Source organism: Hyalella azteca, unplaced genomic scaffold (genome assembly GCF_000764305.2).
Source record: "Hyalella azteca isolate HAZT.00-mixed unplaced genomic scaffold, Hazt_2.0.2 contig6469, whole genome shotgun sequence".
NCBI lineage: Eukaryota > Metazoa > Arthropoda > Malacostraca > Amphipoda > Hyalellidae > Hyalella > Hyalella azteca.
The window spans coordinates 75,269-93,424 of record NW_025936630.1 but is presented as its reverse complement, the minus strand read 5'-3'; the positions used below and the strand labels follow the sequence as shown (position 1 = coordinate 93,424).

General features: G+C 38.6%; 3 protein-coding genes across 3 annotated transcripts in view; 2 read left to right on the top strand and 1 right to left on the bottom strand.

Moving 5' to 3' along the window:
* Positions 1-725: 725 nt before the first annotated feature.
* On the top strand, positions 726-7,688 carry LOC108665735 (U4/U6.U5 tri-snRNP-associated protein 2). Its single transcript, XM_018152526.2, has 13 exons — positions 726-862; positions 1,397-1,534; positions 1,962-2,075; positions 2,424-2,593; positions 2,792-2,904; positions 3,240-3,315; positions 3,760-3,930; positions 4,619-4,777; positions 5,156-5,284; positions 5,699-5,794; positions 6,101-6,202; positions 6,953-7,039; positions 7,287-7,688. Exons 1-13 carry the CDS (start codon positions 811-813, stop codon positions 7,368-7,370), a joined length of 1,491 nt encoding a protein of 496 aa, XP_018008015.1. The 5' UTR covers positions 726-810; the 3' UTR covers positions 7,371-7,688.
* Positions 7,689-10,152: 2,464 nt separating this feature from the next.
* On the top strand, positions 10,153-14,107 carry LOC108665734 (nucleic acid dioxygenase ALKBH1-like). The gene is made up of 7 exons (XM_018152525.2): positions 10,153-10,513; positions 10,831-10,942; positions 11,488-11,746; positions 11,940-12,015; positions 12,251-12,876; positions 13,095-13,277; positions 13,417-14,107. The coding sequence occupies exons 1-7, from the start codon at positions 10,412-10,414 to the stop codon at positions 13,562-13,564; spliced, it is 1,506 nt and encodes a 501-aa protein (XP_018008014.1). The 5' UTR covers positions 10,153-10,411; the 3' UTR covers positions 13,565-14,107.
* LOC108665731 overlaps positions 13,014-18,156 on the bottom strand; it is a 29,969-nt gene continuing 24,826 nt past the window's right edge. Inside the window, exons 12-18 of the mRNA XM_047880853.1 lie at positions 17,405-18,055; positions 16,832-17,047; positions 16,499-16,605; positions 16,029-16,206; positions 14,473-15,774; positions 14,116-14,284; positions 13,014-13,480 (exon numbers count right to left, since the gene is read on the bottom strand). Of these exons, the coding sequence (XP_047736809.1) occupies positions 14,244-14,284; positions 14,473-15,774; positions 16,029-16,206; positions 16,499-16,605; positions 16,832-17,047; positions 17,405-18,055 (2,495 nt within the window). The 3' untranslated portion in view covers positions 13,014-13,480; positions 14,116-14,243. The remainder of the gene's footprint in view (positions 13,481-14,115; positions 14,285-14,472; positions 15,775-16,028; positions 16,207-16,498; positions 16,606-16,831; positions 17,048-17,404; positions 18,056-18,156) is intronic.

The following is an 18,156-nucleotide window of genomic DNA, read 5'->3' as shown; positions in this document are numbered from 1 at the left end:
GCGTTGGCTCCAGCCTCCAAGGCTTATTTAAGAGTGAAATTTGATGCCTATGGGCCCTGGTGCAATTCTATAGGTTATTTAAAAGAACCTGGTCTTATGACATTTTGAACCGATCACGCTTCTTTATGGACTGAGCGCCCCACCGCACTACACTCCTCTGGCAAAAGCTTCTTTACTTCTGAAAAGCTCTAGTTGCAGTTCAAATGGAAAATATATTGCATGCCAGCCTATTCCTATGACCTTTGCCTGATGACTTTTTTACAAATTAAGAAAAATATATTATTATTGACCTTAACTGGAAAATTGGGCAGAAACCACCCTCAAATCAGATAATAGTGCCTGTGAATCTTTCCAACTTAACCATTTACCAAGGATTTTTCCCAATTTCTCCCAGAAAAAGTAAGAAAAACTAGGTACTTATTATTACGTACCTGCAGTTTTTGGAAATCGCCCTGAATATAACAGTTTTACCCGTAGGCCGTAATTTTATGAAGCTTCTGCATGATATTCAAAATTTGTTCTAGCCTGAATAAAGATCCAGCTCTACAGTTATTTTGAATAATTGAAGATGCCTATTTCATTACCTGGTAGGCTGATACAGACTGGCTCTGGATCAGAGACTTCATTTTGGTTAGCAGAGCAAATATGAGGCAATTTTAAGTTATCTATTCAATTTTAAGTAATTAAATTACTCACTAGTATTATGTCAAGTTTTTTAATTGCAGGTGTGAATTGTTTTTCTTTTGTCAGTTCCTTAAGTTCTAACTACTAGTCAACTGAGTTTTCTCTACCCAGTACACCTATGCCATCATGCTTTCGTCTAAGCGCAAGCTTGAGGAGAGCCATGGAGAAGACAATAAAAGTAAGTGATAATCTGTTCTGTAGCTACTGATTCAATAAATGTAAAATTTTATTTTGAATTTTCTGTCTTTAATGTTAATTTATTTTGAACAAGTGCTAAATTATTTTGTAGTGATAAACTTATTAATGATTAAATTTAGTCTATTAGAATTTAGAAATATATGAGTGGGGATGTAAACCTGTATCTCACTTCTTTGATCTTGCTGTGGAAGGTTATGGCTTGCTTTTTATATGAAAACTTTCTTATGTTGAGAGATTCAGATCATCAACTGGAAACAATTGGGATTTGCACCAATGGTAAAGTGTAGATAATGAACAATGACAATTGTTCCAAGATAAGAGTGCAAAACAGATTATTACAGATTGTTATACTAAAATATATATATTGCTATCAAACAGTTTTGTACCTACTTCATGGACATTTTATTAACCCAATCAAACTCTCATAAGTCAGTGATTCAGTAGTAATCTGATTAAGCTGGATTTCAATGAAAATTCAAAATTTTATTTTCATGATGAATCCTTTCATTTGCAGAGGTGATATCACAGCTGTGCCCATATCTGGACACCATCAACCGCCACATGCTGGACTTTGATTTTGAGAAGCTGTGCAGTGTGTCCTTATCACGCATTAATGTCTATGCCTGCCTTGTATGTGGCAAATACTTCCAAGGTGACTCACCAAAATTTATTGTTTCTCAACCTAATTTGAGGTTGAGAGATTATTATTAAGAGCTAATTTCAAGCCTTTCATAAAGTTTTTTAATCTTATTTGTTTAAAGTAACAGAGAATAATTGATTCAAAGCATCAAATAATAGTGACAGTATAATGCTGATTCTTTTATTGCTGACTTGAATGGTTGTTTGGTAAAATTTATTCATTCACTTTTGACCTAAATAATATGTACCCTTTTTCAATTAGAAGTATACTCCAAATAAAATGTTGACCCATACAGTGGCAATTAACAAAAAGTTAAGGAGGCAAACTTATAATGACTAATTTAATTTCCTATATAAACGCAGCAATACCAGGGCGTATTTGAGAATATTTTCAATTAATAGCATCTCTAATTTTGTCTTGATTTTTATTGTGTTTTTAGGTCGAGGGAACAGCACTCATGCTTACACCCACAGCGTGTCTGATGACCACCACGTGTTTCTGAACCTGCAGTCCCTGCGCTTCTACTGCCTTCCCGATAATTATGAAATTATTGGTAACTGACATCGAATTTTTGTACCTCTTCTAGTTACTAGTTGTGTTAAGCTTTTGTTTGCTTTGCATTGCTAAAATAAAAATTGAATGTAGATATAGATGCTGTTGGTACATTTGTATTTTTATTTCATTTGCTTTGTTGTAGTTATTGGGTCATGAGTCTGGAGTCTCCAGGCAACTGAATAAATGAACAAATGATGACAACAATCATAAATTTTAATTGAAAGGATTTTTTCAATGTTACATGAGCTGGGATTTGTTATTTCACAATACTAGTATCAGAATGCTAGTACTTTTAATACTTTTAGGTCATGCATGTCTGTTCAATTCAATATGTTTACCATTTCAGATCCATCACTTGCAGACATTATTTATGTGGTAAATCCCACATTTACCAAAGAATGGATCAAGATGCCACAGACAAAGATGAGCAGAGCTTATGACAAGTCCTTGTACCTTCCTGGAATAGTTGGGCTCAACAATATTAAAGCCAATGACTATTGTAATGTCGTATTGCAGGTAAGCAATTGATTTGATATTGATGCATAATTCTATACAATTCATCATAATTTTTTGTGCCTGACTTCAGACGGTGTAAATTAATTATGATCATGCAGAATAAGAGTGTATTGTGAAAGATTTAGTATGAAATTATGCAGTTTGTTTACCTATGTTGTGCAGTATATGTACCCAAGTCCTATAATGTTTGTGGTGCAGGTTTTGTCCAACATCACGCCACTCCGGGATTATTTTCTCTGCCCCGAGAACTACAGCCACATCAGCCATCCTCCTGGCAGTGCCAGCCTTGCAATGTTCCCTCTCATCACCAGGTTATTTCTGTTATTCTTCTCTATTTTAATATTTAACTCAGTATCTTAAGCAATTTTATTTATATTTTCTATTAATATATTCCTTTACAATCTTTTTAATTTTGTAGAAATTAGTTAATGATGTCTAGTTTATTTCTCTTCTCTTCTCTTGAAGGCTCATTGTCAACTTTATATATCTACACACATTATGGAGAATCATGCTCATCGTTCTTAGTGATGAGTATCTTACTATCTTTACCTCATATCATTTGTGTTTTCAAGTTAGACGAGCCAGTAGGTAGCTTAACTTAATATTCACTATATTGGCCTCAACTTAATATTCATTATACTGGCAGGTTTGGTGAGTTGGTCAGGAAACTGTGGAACCCTCGAAACTTTAAGGCTCACGTATCGCCGCACGAGATGCTTCAGGTAACATTATATCTCAATGAATACTGTATATACTAGTTACAATCATTGCTACAGCTCTGTCTAAGATCTGAACATCAACTTTTATCATATTCAGTTCTTTGTGAGAAATCTTTTAAAAATGTGGTTCAAGGGTCACTGAACTAGTTCAAATTTACCGTTCTCAGTGCAAGATTATATATTGCTCAAGAAATTTATAACCTGATTCGAAAGCTAGGTACTATGTCAACATGGCTATTAATAATGAGAAATTATGCTCATGCCCAGGTTTATAAGGGCTCAAGAATACGTACTATGAAGTAGTGAATTGTGAATTACAGAAGTTACGTACTACGGTTAATTAGGATTTCTTTTAAATATTTACAAAAAATTAGATATTCTTTATAAGGATTTATTTTAAAGAATAACATGATTAAAATGCATATTAATGAGGTAATTGTTGTGCAGGCGGTGGTAACGTGCAGCAAGAAGAGGTTTCAGTTCACAGTGCAGGGCGACGCTATTCAGTTCCTGTCGTGGATCTTGAACGCCATGCACCTTGGCCTTAAGACCAAGGCTGCTAAGGGAACCATCATCTCCAAGTGCTTCCGGGGCTCCATGGTTATACGCTCCAAAAAAGTGGGTCTTAGAAATTGTTGGGAAAACATATATTTTTATGCACGAGTATTGTTAAAAAGAAAGTGTGTCATTATGCATGAATCTTTTAATGAAGTGTACCGCCACATGGCAATCTCATTTAAAAGAGTGTATTTTGATGCACAAATCTTGTAATCATCTGCAAGTACTTTGATTATTACGGTACGTGTTACTAGGATGTGAATCTGAATTAAAAAAACAATGAAACGTTAACTGCGTGTTGTCATTATCAGCTCAAAGTGTAGGAAATGTTTTGAAGTGAATGACTTGGCTGCTTAAACGGGGTAAATTATCTAAGTATTCCTAATACAAGTGCCATTTTGTACATGCCCCTTCAATAGTACATCAAATGTTAATGTCAAACTTTGCATAAATATAATGATGTGAGAAGAAATGCTATTTGTGAAAATAGTGATAAGAAAATTGCAATCTCCAATTGCATCATGGATGAAACTCCTGGGATTGTGTGAGTAATAACTTGAGTGACCAAATAAGACAACTATGACAGTCACAGGATCATGCAAGTTACGGTATATCTTCTGTCGCCATATAACACGAGTGAAATGTTCCAGGCAGCGACTAACACTTGTGAAATATTTCAGTTAATATTGTTAGTATTGTATTTCGGTCAATATTTCAGTTCCTGAATAACACGACTACAATATTGCAGCTACTGCCTGTAGACGTGCCGGCCAGTGAGCTGCACAGGCTGCAGCAGCTACCGGAGTATCAGATGCGGGAGGAGACGTCCAAGTTCTTCTACTTGACCTGCGACCTGCCGCTGCCTCCGCTGTTTAAGGATGAAAAACAGGAGAACATCATTCCTCAGGTTGGAAAGTGTTTAAATGATAATAAAAGTTACCTTAGTTCCTTACAACAGATTATCACTATGTTGCTGGTAAAAATTATTATAGTGATGCATTATGGCAGATTTTCTTGATATGATTATTACTATAAACAATGTCATTGTGTTGATAAAGTATTTTATGATCGGGCATTGCTGGAACCTAGAGGTGCTGCATGTCAATGTAGCATAAGAATTCTCTTAATATTTCTATTTTAGCCCATACTTAATGTTTAGCCCTTAGAACAGTAAAAGTAATCCAAGAATAATCAAAATTGCTTTTCTGAATTAAAAATAATGCCTTCGTTGTTGTAAACTATCGCTAGTTATTAACTAATGTCAAATCTCCCCTCGTGCCTGCAGATCAACTTACTGCAGCTGCTGAGCAAGTTTGATGGCAAGACTGAGAAAGAATATCAGACCTACAAAGAAAATCTGGTCAAACTTTTCCAGCTGTCGAGTCTGCCTCCCTTCCTCATCCTCTACCACAAGGTGCGCCGACAACAGACCTTGTGGCGCATTCTTCTTCTAATATTATCTATATTATCTACATTTTTTATCATATATTTATCATCATTATCCCTATAACTGGGAATTTTAACTTTATTCTTATGGAATCAATTTGAATTAGGCGGAATATTTTTTCTTAATTTTTATGAACGAGTTTCATGGAATTATTCTGTATTGTTCAAATATATTTTTTTCTGTACTTCTTTGTAAAGCTATTTTAATTAGACTGAAGCCGATTATAAATGTTTACATTTAATGTTTACAAGTTGGAATTTAACCTGTATTCTTTGAATGAAAAATTGTACACATCTATCTAGTTCACATAAAAATTTTGTGGAAAATCTGAAGTGAAGATTAGCATCATGATTATTAATTACACTGTGTCTTGTTTTGCAGAGGTTCACAAAGAACACATTCTATGTTGAGAAAAACCCAACCATCGTCAACTTCCCTGTGCGTAACATTGAACTTGCTGACTATCTTACGGAGGAGGTGAGTCTAATTCACTTCTTTTTTTTTTTAACTTTCTGTAAGTTTTGCTTGAACTAAACTGATGTCATTTCTGCTACTTATATTTAGGAGATCGTCATCGTTGTCAATTCTAACATTATTTTAACTGAATCAATGATTCTTCAGATAACATTTTGCGTATATAGAAGCTTTGTATAGAGAAGGTTCGTGTTATCAAATTTAAAGTTTTTAGTGTATACTGAAGTAAAGACACGTTAGTTCAACTTGTTCCATAGAACATTATTGTAAATTATTTGTAACATAATAATAATATTATTTTACTTGCAGTTGCGTATGCGATTCCCTAACCCCTTGTACGACCTGGTGGCCAACATCGTACACGACGGACAGCCTGACAACGGCACCTACCGCTGCCACGTGCTGCACAAGGTCTATTATTATTATTAATAATTACACTCAGGGGCTAATGTCAACTAATACTAATAGGGGCTAATAATAGAGGTTAATGTCAACTAATAAGGGCTAATAATTACACATTATTACACTCAGGGGCTGATGTCAACTGTGTGTTTGAACTTATCTTTAAACCTTCTTAGACTTGATAACTTTACATTATTGTTACGCTATTAACATCCTTGTTAGACTGAATAATTGATGCTACTTAGACCGAACTGAAGGTCGCCAGACTGAATAACTTTTAAACTCTTTCACCTTTACTTAAGTACTTTATTGTACGTGCAGTATTGTACCATCGTACAATACAGATAATTTCTGTGACTTTAGAATCCCGTTAACCTGATTAACCTTTGTCGGCCTGCATAGTTACAATTGCACGTACGAGGGTACAATACAATAGACACATTGTATTGTACCCTCGTACGTGCAATTGTAACTATGCAGGCCGACAAAGGTTAATTAGGTTAACGGGATTCTAAAGTCACAGAAATAATCGAGCCCAGACAACGACTTGTTAACCAGCTAGTATCTGCTAAAGCCGTAAGATCTTTGTACTTCGTTACTTGACAGCACAGACTGTTGGCAGTCTTCTGTTATATTTTATTTTAATTTTGTTTTAAATATCATACATTAGACTCGCTATCCACTATAAAATTTGAAATTACATATTGTCATCACTAATATGATCAACTGATGAGCACTAATATGTAATTTCCACGTCAGGGCACCGGCAAGTGGTACGAGATGCAAGACCTGCACGTCAAGGAGATCGAACCTCAGATGTTGGCGCTGAGCGAGTCATACATTCAGGTATAAAGGCATCATTTTTTGATGTGTTATCTTACTCTAGAACGTTATTATTAACAACTACATTTTCTGGATATATTCTGTTTCGTGATTTTTTGAATACATGAGAATGATATAACTTGAAAAATTCCATTTCGGGATATAGATAATATTACACATGATATTAAATAAATGGAATTCTAATGTTACGTCAAGTTATATTTGTTTGTTTAAGTGTAAATGGAAGTTAATGACTGTGTGTTCTCACCAGATCTACGAGCTACAGAAGCAAAGCATCCAGCGGCCTAAGCCGACATCGCAAGATGATGGCGTCGGCATGGACCTCTCGCCCTAGCTTGTATTGATGATCTCATCCATTTTATATTATTGGCCTCGGTTTAACACCATTTTCAGTAGTGGAGCCATATTGTGAAACGTTATTCCCGATCCAGCTCCCTTAACCCATGCAAGTTTTTAGTTATCCAAATAATGCAAATTATTATTTCTTATCTTAAATAGTCTTATCCAAATAATCAAATTATACGATCGATAATACTGTGGAAGTTGCTGCCTTCGGATCCTCAAAAATGTGCTAGAATATTTTTATACGTTTTATTCTTATTCTGATCCTCAAACTTAACTTTGAATAGATAATAAATTATTGTTATTGATATTCTGAATTTCTTCTCATTCGTTCCTGCACTAGTTTATCTGTGTTAGTTGCGATGAGGAACTTAGTAGAAGTTTGTTCGAAAAATTTATCCTTCAAGCAAGAACGGTTGCACAAAATTTTACGTCCTAATTTGTTTAACAGTATAGAATTCCAATGCATATCATTTATTAGTAAATCTCACTGAAAGTGTTGGTCTGGTAAATCTCACTGAAAGTGTTGGTCTAGTAAATCTCACTGAAAGTGTTGGTCTAGTAAATTTATCGTTGGTTTGGTCTGGGTATTTATTTTCTAGGTCTGAAGCTTGGCTTCCATCTGCGCCTCTCACGGTCACACTGGGAAGCTCGTCTCTTCTAATGGAATTATATTACAAGTATTTCATTTATTCAACCGTATTAGTATTGTACTTTTTTTTGGTCTTATAATCTATCTGGTTTTTCGCCAGAGATTTTTTTTTAATATATCATGTTGGGTAAAGCAGTTTTGCTAATAAAAAAGTGCTTTCAGAAAAGAAAATAACCGCTTTATAATAATTTAAATCCTACTGACTGCAATGCAAGCTTCTTTTAGAGCACTGGCTGCGTGATGGTTACATTATTTAACTGACTTGTTTACGAAGAATTCCTGCATATTATGTATGAAGAAGTTAGCGTGATTTTCTCAGTATGATTTTTAATTTTGAGTGACGAGCTTCCCCTCAGTGTGTAGGGGATCTCACAACCCCCGGAGATCGAGTGAACTTTCCAGCGAAATTATCCAATTATTTATCTTTCAATCTTGACTTTCAGAACACTCGTTACAAGTTACGGATGCTGGTCTGTAACTTTCAATTTGATCAAACCCTTTGCATGTTCCTCCATGAGGTTTGTTTACTCTAAACCAGTGGTTCCCAAAGTGGGCGATATCGCCCCCACGATATCGGTGGAAGGATTTTGGGGGGCGGTAAGGAAGAAGAGGGCCGTAGGGGGGCGATAGTCCACAGTCAATGTCAGAAGTTCGAACGTTTATTTGACGATGTGTACACAACACGTGCAGCACTAGACTGCCATGGTTGATCAATCATGCATGACCCCCATGCAGCGATGGTTTTTTCACCCAGATCTGTTTTCGTAACCTCTCGATCCTGGGTTTACGTCTCGGACAAATTAACGGCCGGACTCGCGGCCGGTCTCACGGCCAATTTCCAAATTCAATAATCAAAGAATATCTCTCAAACTAATGAACTTAACTCGATGAAACTTGATACACGTATTCATTATGACCTAACGATAATGTTTTGCTTGTGAAAATTGTTTGAATTTTGCCATAGTTATAAGGCATTACGGGCCGAAATTCACAGTGATCAAGTAATTTCTTTCAAACTACAGAACAGATTCGAACGAAATTTTGAATTTACAGTCCTAACTACCGAACGGTAATGTTTAGCTCGTGAAAAATTTTCCGATTGTGCCTTCTTTTGCGATTTTTTGTTTCATTTCACCTTCATTCGTGATTTAAACAGCAATACGTGCTTAAATTCGCAGTAATCAAGAATTTTTTCACAAACTACTTTGTAGTTTGAACAGATTTGAACGAAATACCTAACCTCAGCAACGGTGATGTTTAAAATTTTTCGTTTTGCCTTCGTTTGCGAGTTATACGGCTATACGTAACAGGCTCTTGGTTAAACCGGCCGGTAGAAAAGCCGGTCGTTTCTCCTATATCTGTATAACTCGCAAAGCAAAATAGAAAAAATGTCACGAGCTAAACATCACCGTTGAGAGGTTAGGTATTTAAATACAAAGTTTAGTTGAAATCTGTTCTGTAGTTTAGAAAAAATTTCTTGATCGCCGCGAATTTAAGTGACAAATTACCCGGCGATACGGGCCGAAAATAAGGAAGTGTGCGTGAAATCAAGAATGACGGTGAAATGAAAAAACTCGCAAACAAAGGTAAAATCGATAAAAATTTATAAGCTAAAAATCATCGTTTTGTAGTTAGGAATGTATATTCAAAATTTCGTTCAAATCTGTTCAATAGTTTGGGAGAAATTCTTTGATCACTGCGAATATCGGCCTGTTTCGCAATATACGCGTAACTCACAAATGAGGGTGAAATTAAAAAAAATTACGAGCTAAACATCACCGTTAGGTTCTGTTGAATACGTGTTCCAAGTTTCATAGAGCTGCGTTCATTAGTTTGGAACATATTATTTGATAATTGAATTTGGGGATTGGTCTTGAGACCGGTCACGAGTCCGGCCGTAAATTCGCCCGCGACGTCCTAGATGGTTTCTAGTGCTGAAACAGCTAAAACAGCTGAAAAACATATTGGTTCACTAAATGGGGTTTTATTTGTGAAATACACATTTGTGTTTAATCTTTATCTTTTAAAATTGCAGCGTACTAAATTTCAAGAAAGAGGCGTATGTCTGTGGGGGGCGCTAGAAATTCACTGGGAAGCCAAAGGGGGTGCGCAGCCTGAAAAAGTTTGGGAACCACTGCTCTAAACGTTGGCAATGGTTGACTGCAAAAACATTCTACCTGCGAGGAATATAACGTTGATTAAATGTTGTTTCAATGTAATTTTTCTGGAGGTTTAGGTTCTGTTTCAGCATGTGGGTTGTTCAGTGATGCGCCAATTAATTTGCGTGGGCGGATAAAGTCCATAACAAAATTCCTTGGTGTTGAAGATTTGTAAGAGATAATCCCGTTATTATGTATTGTTAAGAAAGCGATAAGTCAACAATGGCAGATGAGGACAATTTCCGTCCAGTATTCAAGTATTACAAGAGCAGGGAACCGCGTCCTGACTTGAGCAGACTGCTGCGCGTAGCCTCTGGCGAGCCGGTGAGTTCATATATGTGCATGTTAATGTAGCAAAACTTGTCTATGATGGAGAACATTTTCCTGAATATGAAGAAGTGATACACAACTTTGACATTGACAGATGTCGATCATGGTCCTAATATGTGGTACCTAGTCGAAGTTGTACTACGGTATTTATTTTCGTTACTGTGGATTTGTGCTGTGTAAAAATATATGACGAACTATGAAGTTTTTATTGAAAATTTTAAAGGAGCTCTCAGAAGCTATCCAAACAATTAATGCATTTTTAGTATACAATGAGGATCCTTATTATTATCAGCCTCATAACATAATTTCAGGGCGTGCATCTTCTTGAACCCCCAACGCAGTCCCTCAACTGCAAAGATTTCTGCGCCCTGGGGCTGCACCCGCCAACACAGTGGCAGGTCTTCGCAGTCCACAACCACCCTGGTGAGTGGTAGGTGTGAGTAGTTGTGGAGTCATGGTATTTGGTAGCTGTAAGACCAGTTATGCAGTCCACAACCACCCTGGTGAGTGGTTGTGGAGTCATGATATTTCGGTAGCTATAAGACCAGTTATGAAGTCCACAACCACCCTAGTGAGTGGTAGGTGTGGTTGTTGAATCGTGATATTTTGGTGGCCGTAAGACCAATTACGCAGTGCACTACCTAAGTCCAACTATTAGTTCCTGTTCTATTAGAATATTTTCACCTCTAGATTGTATTACAGTAGGAATATCGGAATGTAGAAAATTACGAGCTGTGTAAGGAAATGAAAGACTGCTGGCGATTTTTGTTTTTATGCTCGTAGCAATGAACTCGATGCAAAATAATACAAGTTTAGTTATAAATACATATATAAAGAAACTAACTCTGGTTCCTTCCTCGTCTGCGCAACAATCTCATCATTAAAGAAAAGTCTCGTGTGATATCACTTCTAAATTATCAAATTTTTTCAAACTTCCTCTTTAATTTTTGTGTTTTTCATCTATTGAGGTCTGTTGGTGATACACGGAGCGTTCACGCCTCAGGGTGAACTGTTCTGGACTGCCAAATGCCTAACAGAATATCCTGACTCGCCTAACATCAACAACATCACGAACATCACAAGCGGCATCAGCACCCACGATAATATCCCCAACACTCAAAAAAACCGCGGCCACGATGCGGGTTCTGCCACGGAAATGTCCAATTTATCAAAGAATGAGGAAGATAATTGCGCGCATGAGAGTTGGTGGAAAGATGTCGTGAATGGGTGGGTAATAATTTTTCATTTATTCATTTTTTATTTTTCACTTTATTCAAAATCGTTAGATTAACGAATTCCTTGCAAAATCACAATTTTAAGACCGCGTGGCTTGTCGCTAATTATTATCGTACTTGAGACGAGCAGACTTGACGTTCAAATTTACATAAAATTTTTGTTCACAGATGTTTTATTCTTGCAGAGGCGGAGTGGAGAGTTCAGTGTGCCGAGAATTGAGGTGGAGCACTTTAGGTTACCACCACAACTGGGAGACTAAAGTAATCACAGATTTCATTCAACTCGAGTAGTGATTCAATTTATATTCGAAATCTCCAATCATTAATTCTTAGGATCCCCGCAACATCATAATTAAAAGCATGTTCGGTTACATGCACTTGTAAATATACAGGTATGAATACATAAGAAGATAATTGATTCGCTAAAGTTGTATACTATTGAATTAAAAGCATTTTTAAATATTATCATTAACTCTTCCCTTCAATTCTAAACAAGGTCTACAGTGAAGACCGAAGGTCGGCCTTCCCTCCATGTCTATCGCGCCTGTCCTCGGTCATTGCATCAACCGTGGCAACTTTCTTGAGGACTTCAAAATTGTCAAAACTACAAAAAAGACAAAAGTCGACCCTTTCAAGAAGTCAAACCACATCATCAAATAATTTATCGACTTTTGAAAATGAGCAACGTGACGAGCCTATTCCTAATTCAAACGATACAGTTGAAGATGAAGGCAGCAACTCTAGGCAGTTTGCAACAAGATCAGGAAGAAAATCTCGTGAGGTTGTGGAAGATGGTGGCTGTACCGACTTGAATTGTAATGAAGACGCCGAGGCGACCTATGAAACTAGGATGAGTAATGGGAATAATATAATGAGAAAAAGTTATGAATTTAATTGTGCCAACGGAATGAATTTGACGAAAGCTGTTATGAATAACTTGGATGATTTTGGTGACGTGGATTCAAATACTTCAGCGATAGGAATACACGGGCTGAACGCAGAAGATTTTGACGAGTTTACGGCAGAGGCCGCAATTGTAAACTACTACTTGCCGGGCACGAGTTTGTGTCCACACACGGACCATTCCGAGTCTATATACACCGCGCCCCTGCTCTCCATCAGGTAGGACTTGATCTCCAACTGGAATTTCAATCAAGAAGACTTTAAAGAACGAGGTAAATTCCTTCTAATCTTTAATAATTGTCATTGCATTGTATGTACTTACCAATACATTCAAAATTATCAATGTTAGACAACTTCGTAACCCTTCCCGTTATAGCAATGTTGACACACGGTAGTGTAAAATAAATAACGTATATATGTCATCTTTATATTTCCAGTCTTGGACGTCCATGTGTGTTCCTAATCGGCGGACGAGACAAAAGTGTACCGCCGTCCGCACTCGCGCTGCGGTCTGGGGACGTGGTCGTCATGGGCGGCGCGGCGCGTCTCAGCTACCACGCGGTGCCCCTCGTCTGCAGCACCGACCAGTGGCAGCAAATGGCCGGGCCTCAGCTGCCCCGGTAAGATAATACATCTGGCAGTTGAGGGTGAGCAGCCAACTGGCAGTTGGTGATTGTGTATCCAAGCAGTTATGGCCAAGCTATTCATGTGTTTATGTGCGATTTGAATGTATTAATGCCTTTATGCTTCTTTTCCCAGCGGACCAATCGAGGACTTGGGGCAATTGTCGTGTACTTCTTGCGGTGCTGGTCCAACTTGGGAGCTGGAGAAGAATGATGAATTGATTAGGCAATATTTCGACATGTATCGGATAAATATAAATGTGCGACAAGTTGGGAAACTTTGATTTTCGTCACGTATTGTGAAACATATTTGAGAATATTTCACAATGTAAGTGCAATTATTACTTTGGTTATTTTGAATTTCTTGAGGTGCCTGTTAAATGAGGATCCAACGGAGGATGTAGGAGGGTGATAGGATAATACTATGAATTCGAGGAACTAGACATTTTCGAGAAAGCAGCGAGAAATGTTCATGGCGCGTTGTAGAAGAAGCAACGCATGTGCATGCAGTCTAAGCGTACCCAACGAATGGTTACCTGAAAGAGAAAAATTATATGATCATATATTACCGTCTTTTGTGTTCCTAAGAAAGCTACTTTGATGTTTCACAATATAATCATGTTTTTAAGAAACTTCAAATAAATGTAAAATTTCTTATGGTTTATGTATATGTAGCAAATGTAAGGTAAAGGAACGAATGCCGTTTCATATCCCATAAATGTAACAAATTTCTAGTCCTTCAATTTGTTCTTACCAGTTTGAAGAAGGTATATTGAATTGCTTTAATAAACGGCTATGTATTTCATATGTTCGCTTAATTTACCAGTTCACTCACCTCAACATTAATATTGACTCTTCCTCTTGAACGGTTTGAGAGCGATGTATAATTCTATGCCGGCTAGACATCTTGGGCGAGTGATGGTCGGCGAATGTAAGTAGCCGAGGTTGGGACGTCCATTATTTTTAATAGAAATTTGCAGCTGCGGCTTCTTCACTTCTCTTCCCTTTAAATCAATATCATTACAAAAATAGTTTTGAGAAAACGCGCTGGGTAGAAGTAGATGCAAATCAATTGTTTCGAACCAACCAAACAACAAAGGTACCAAAACTCCACTTCATCGTAACAAATTAATTACCATATACGGCAAATATATTAATACTCGTTATCTTTGTGTACACACCCGTTTCTTACCAGCTGAAAAGAATAGCTCCGCCGATTCGGCGCAGAGCTGACCTTCGGTGTCGGCTGCTGCAAATATCCTCTCCACGTCCCGAGCGTATAGGGAAGCTGCAGAACCTCCTTCCATTGTTCCTGCTTTGAACCCCAGATGCACAACTTGAGAGATAGGTTCATTTCTATAAGTTTTTATATTTTGATCGGGTCGCCTGTCCGCCTCAGCGAACAACTTGTTTGTCGCAGGCAAAAAAGCCGTGCGACTCTTCCGGTTATCCAAGAGCTTATCGTCTAACTTCGACCGAAGTTTTACCGGAAGAGTTGATATAAATTTCGCGTCTTCTATTGGGTAATCCGGATTGTTATCTGCTGTCAATCCATCAACTGAATCGTTTTCACAGAGGCTATGTTGGATGGTAGGCATATTAACCTTCACTTCTGTACACTTGATAGAATTCGTACCAACCTTCAAACTGGCTCCATCACTGTGTGAATATCCATGAATTTGTTCTATGGCACAGCTGGAGGCATTCATTCTACAACCGTCAAGGCCGACTCCAGTGTAGTTATTATCTTTAATGACTACTTTTTTCAAAATAATATCGCAATTTTTGAGTGCGCTGTTTGCTCTACGATCGCCTTCATCATCTTCAGTGGGCGGACTCTCTTCTCCTGTGGCTTCGGAGCGGCAGGGATTTCTAACATCGTCGAAATTTTCTTGAATAAATGAGTAGGCTTTACAACATACAGGCATTTGCCTTCCCCCAATCATGGCTTCTACTTGAGCCGCAGACGCCAACCGAGTAGAATAATCTTGCAAATAGTTATATTCTGGCAAAGCTGATGCCTCATCACTGACACGACGGCCAAATTCATGGGGATGTGCTCCGCTGAAAATAGTCTCGCGATTCAACTCTATTGGCTGCACTGCGCCAGGAGTTGAACATAAAATTTGTAAATTTGTTTTATCTGTAGCAGAGAGATTGCGAACCGCATACATTTTCTGATAACCATCATTAGGAGTTGATACGTCTTCGCTGCCACACTCAGACTGTCTCGACTCGTAGGTGGTGGCTTCTGATGTCTGATTTGCAATACTTGATTGGTGATTGTGGTGTCGATTGCAACGCAATAGTTTAGCGGCACCACACAATATCATCACCAGAGATGTCGCCACAACCACACTCAGCATCAGTACCAGAATGATGCTAGATGGTTGGTAGGAAGGTAAAGGTAGAACAACAGGAGGCATTGACGTTGGTAGAGGAAGCAGGGACGCTGCAACTGGAGGGTCGGTGGTAGTAGAGGATGTGTAGTCCTCTGCATTAGAAAAAACAGTTGTTTTCTATTTGAAATAAAGTTAAATAGCGAGAACAGCTTGCAAGCTACTCATTTCACTGGATTGAGTTTTCAAAATATAGCTAGATTGAGTACGATAAAACTAGCCAAACAGATCTAACAACATGAAACCACCCAGTTCGTGAGGCCTCGTACATAACATATGAATTACAGTATTATTCTGAAAACTCACAAATAAAAATAATGATTATTTAAAATCGATAACTCGTCTAGACCTGTCGTATCCTCTGGCAACAAGATCGCCTGCAGTAGCACCGGCGAAGACAAGAGGCCAGTTGAAGACGTGGAAAACAAACGAAGCTGCAGGGCAGACGAAGGCGGTAGGTCACGCACGTCAAAATTAGCGTCCTCTGACGAGATATTTCGTACAAGATGGCCCGTTGGCGACCAAAGCTGAAAATTAAGAAGAAAAAGATTAATTCACATTCATGAAGAAACGGCTGGGAAGATGCGTCGGGACGGACACTTGAAGCGCAACGTTGACTGACGATCACAACAAACAAAATGAGAACGACCGTAGCGTGGTGAGGGTAGATGAGGGTAGCCGGGGTGAGCAAGTACCTGCCGCGTGGTGAGGGTAGATGAGGGTAGCGGGGGTGAGCAAGTACCTGCCGCGTGGTGAGGGTAGATGAGGGTAACGGTAGCGTGGTGAGGGTAGATGAGGGTAGCGGGGGTGGGCAGGTACCTGCAGCGTGGTGAGGGTAGATGAGGGGAGCGGGGGTGAGCAGGTGACCGTCAACCACGTGGCGCTTCTGGAAGTGGCCGAGCAGTCTGAGGGTGGAGGCGGTTGCTCTGTGTAAAAATTGAGAATTCAAGTCAAATTGTTTATTATACATTGTATATATTCTATAATCGCCATAAGAGTTACTCAATAATAATACCAGTTCACTAAAATGATGCGAATAAAACTGATTACTGGTGTATTCATCATAATAAATTCGTTCATAAGCCGAATTTTAATGTGCCGAGAATAAAGATACTGAAGAATAAAGAAACGAGAAGCCAAGCCTCGACTTGCCTGACATGAGGAGCGTGAAGTAGCACGGCTGGGGGCTGTAGCCCCGCGAGTTGATGGCGTAGCAGGCAACCTCGACAGCGTCGGCGTGGCCGGCGTCTGCGGTGCCGAGGGGCGCGGCCTTGGGTGCAGACTCGCGGGCTTCAGAGTGACTCGTCCCGACGAGAGATTGTCCCGAGTTTGCAGTGTAAAGTGTACTCGTATTTAATTTATTTTCAGCTGGATAATTTAGTCCCGGGAACTCAACTTTAAGACTTTTTCTAATTTTACTTCCGACTTCGGGATATAACAGATCATTTACTTTAAGTGTTCTCTGTTTACCATTTTTGTCGATAGTAGATAATTTTGTCGATAAATTAAATGATTTTTGGGTATAATTTTTGTATCCTTTCAAGCGTGTCTTGTCCGTCCCTACACGAGGTTTTGAATTATCGATGCTGACTGAACTGGAAACCTTCGAATACCTGGAAGCTCCGTCACCTGGCAGGTCGTTCTGCTCACTAGATGAAACTGACTTTAATTTCATACCAAAAGGGTTTGTAACTGAAGTATGACACAATTTGATATGTGCATCACTCCAAGCTGAGTCTAGAGTGGCTCTTCCTAGTCGGTTCGAAGAGTCGTACGCTGAAAATTGTTTGTTCCTGTCAACATTTTCAACGACTTTTTCGTCAACTTTCGACTTGGCTACAAATTTATTTGAAGGTATATCCATCAGGTCTTCTGGTTCCAAATTTTTCGAAGCAGCAGTTTTCATTCTACTGATTTTCAACGATTCGATCATTTTTGCCGTTAACTTGAGATCGTGACTGCTTGTTGTACCCAATACCGCTGGAGCAACGATGAAATTGTAAGAGCTTGAGTTCTTACGGCCAACATCGGCAGTCTCCGAAGTGGCGAAATTAATTGTCGCATTTCCAGTGGTATCGGTAACAAAATCTTCAATCGAGTTTTCGGAGGCTGTTTTACTTCGGCTATCGGGATTAAAATAATCAGGATTGTAGGTTTCTAGACGGACGTTAGATTTTTGCGTGGAAGTCTCTGGAGCGGCAGCACTGGGTTGCCCCGGCGAGTCTTTCATCCCAGCGGGACTGTGAGAACTAAAGGCACCGGTGCGTACCCAGATGATGCCCGTAGCAGGAGGATTTGCCGTGATGGGGCAGTGGAGAATGGTGCCCACAGATGCCCTTAGTTCTTGATGACTTGAGGATGAACAGCGCGGGGCATCTGAAGAAAATCCGCCATTGAATGAGTAGCTGTCAAATCTGAAAGTCTAAAGTTACGTACGGGAACTAATGATTTTTATTGGATTAATCACTCCGGATTAC

Excerpts from the sequence above, each read along its gene's own strand:
- LOC108665735 (XM_018152526.2), top strand. The coding sequence starts at position 811 with ATGCTTTCGTCTAAGCGCAAGCTTGAGGAGAGCCATGGAGAAGACAAT. Across the intron at positions 3,931-4,618 it reads TGGTTATACGCTCCAAAAAA|CTACTGCCTGTAGACGTGCC; the intron begins GTGGGTCTTAGA and ends ACAATATTGCAG. Across the intron at positions 7,040-7,286 it reads TGAGCGAGTCATACATTCAG|ATCTACGAGCTACAGAAGCA; the intron begins GTATAAAGGCAT and ends TGTTCTCACCAG.
- LOC108665734 (XM_018152525.2), top strand. The coding sequence starts at position 10,412 with ATGGCAGATGAGGACAATTTCCGTCCAGTATTCAAGTATTACAAGAGC. Across the intron at positions 10,514-10,830 it reads GCGTAGCCTCTGGCGAGCCG|GGCGTGCATCTTCTTGAACC; the intron begins GTGAGTTCATAT and ends ACATAATTTCAG. Across the intron at positions 12,016-12,250 it reads ACCACAACTGGGAGACTAAA|GTCTACAGTGAAGACCGAAG; the intron begins GTAATCACAGAT and ends ATTCTAAACAAG.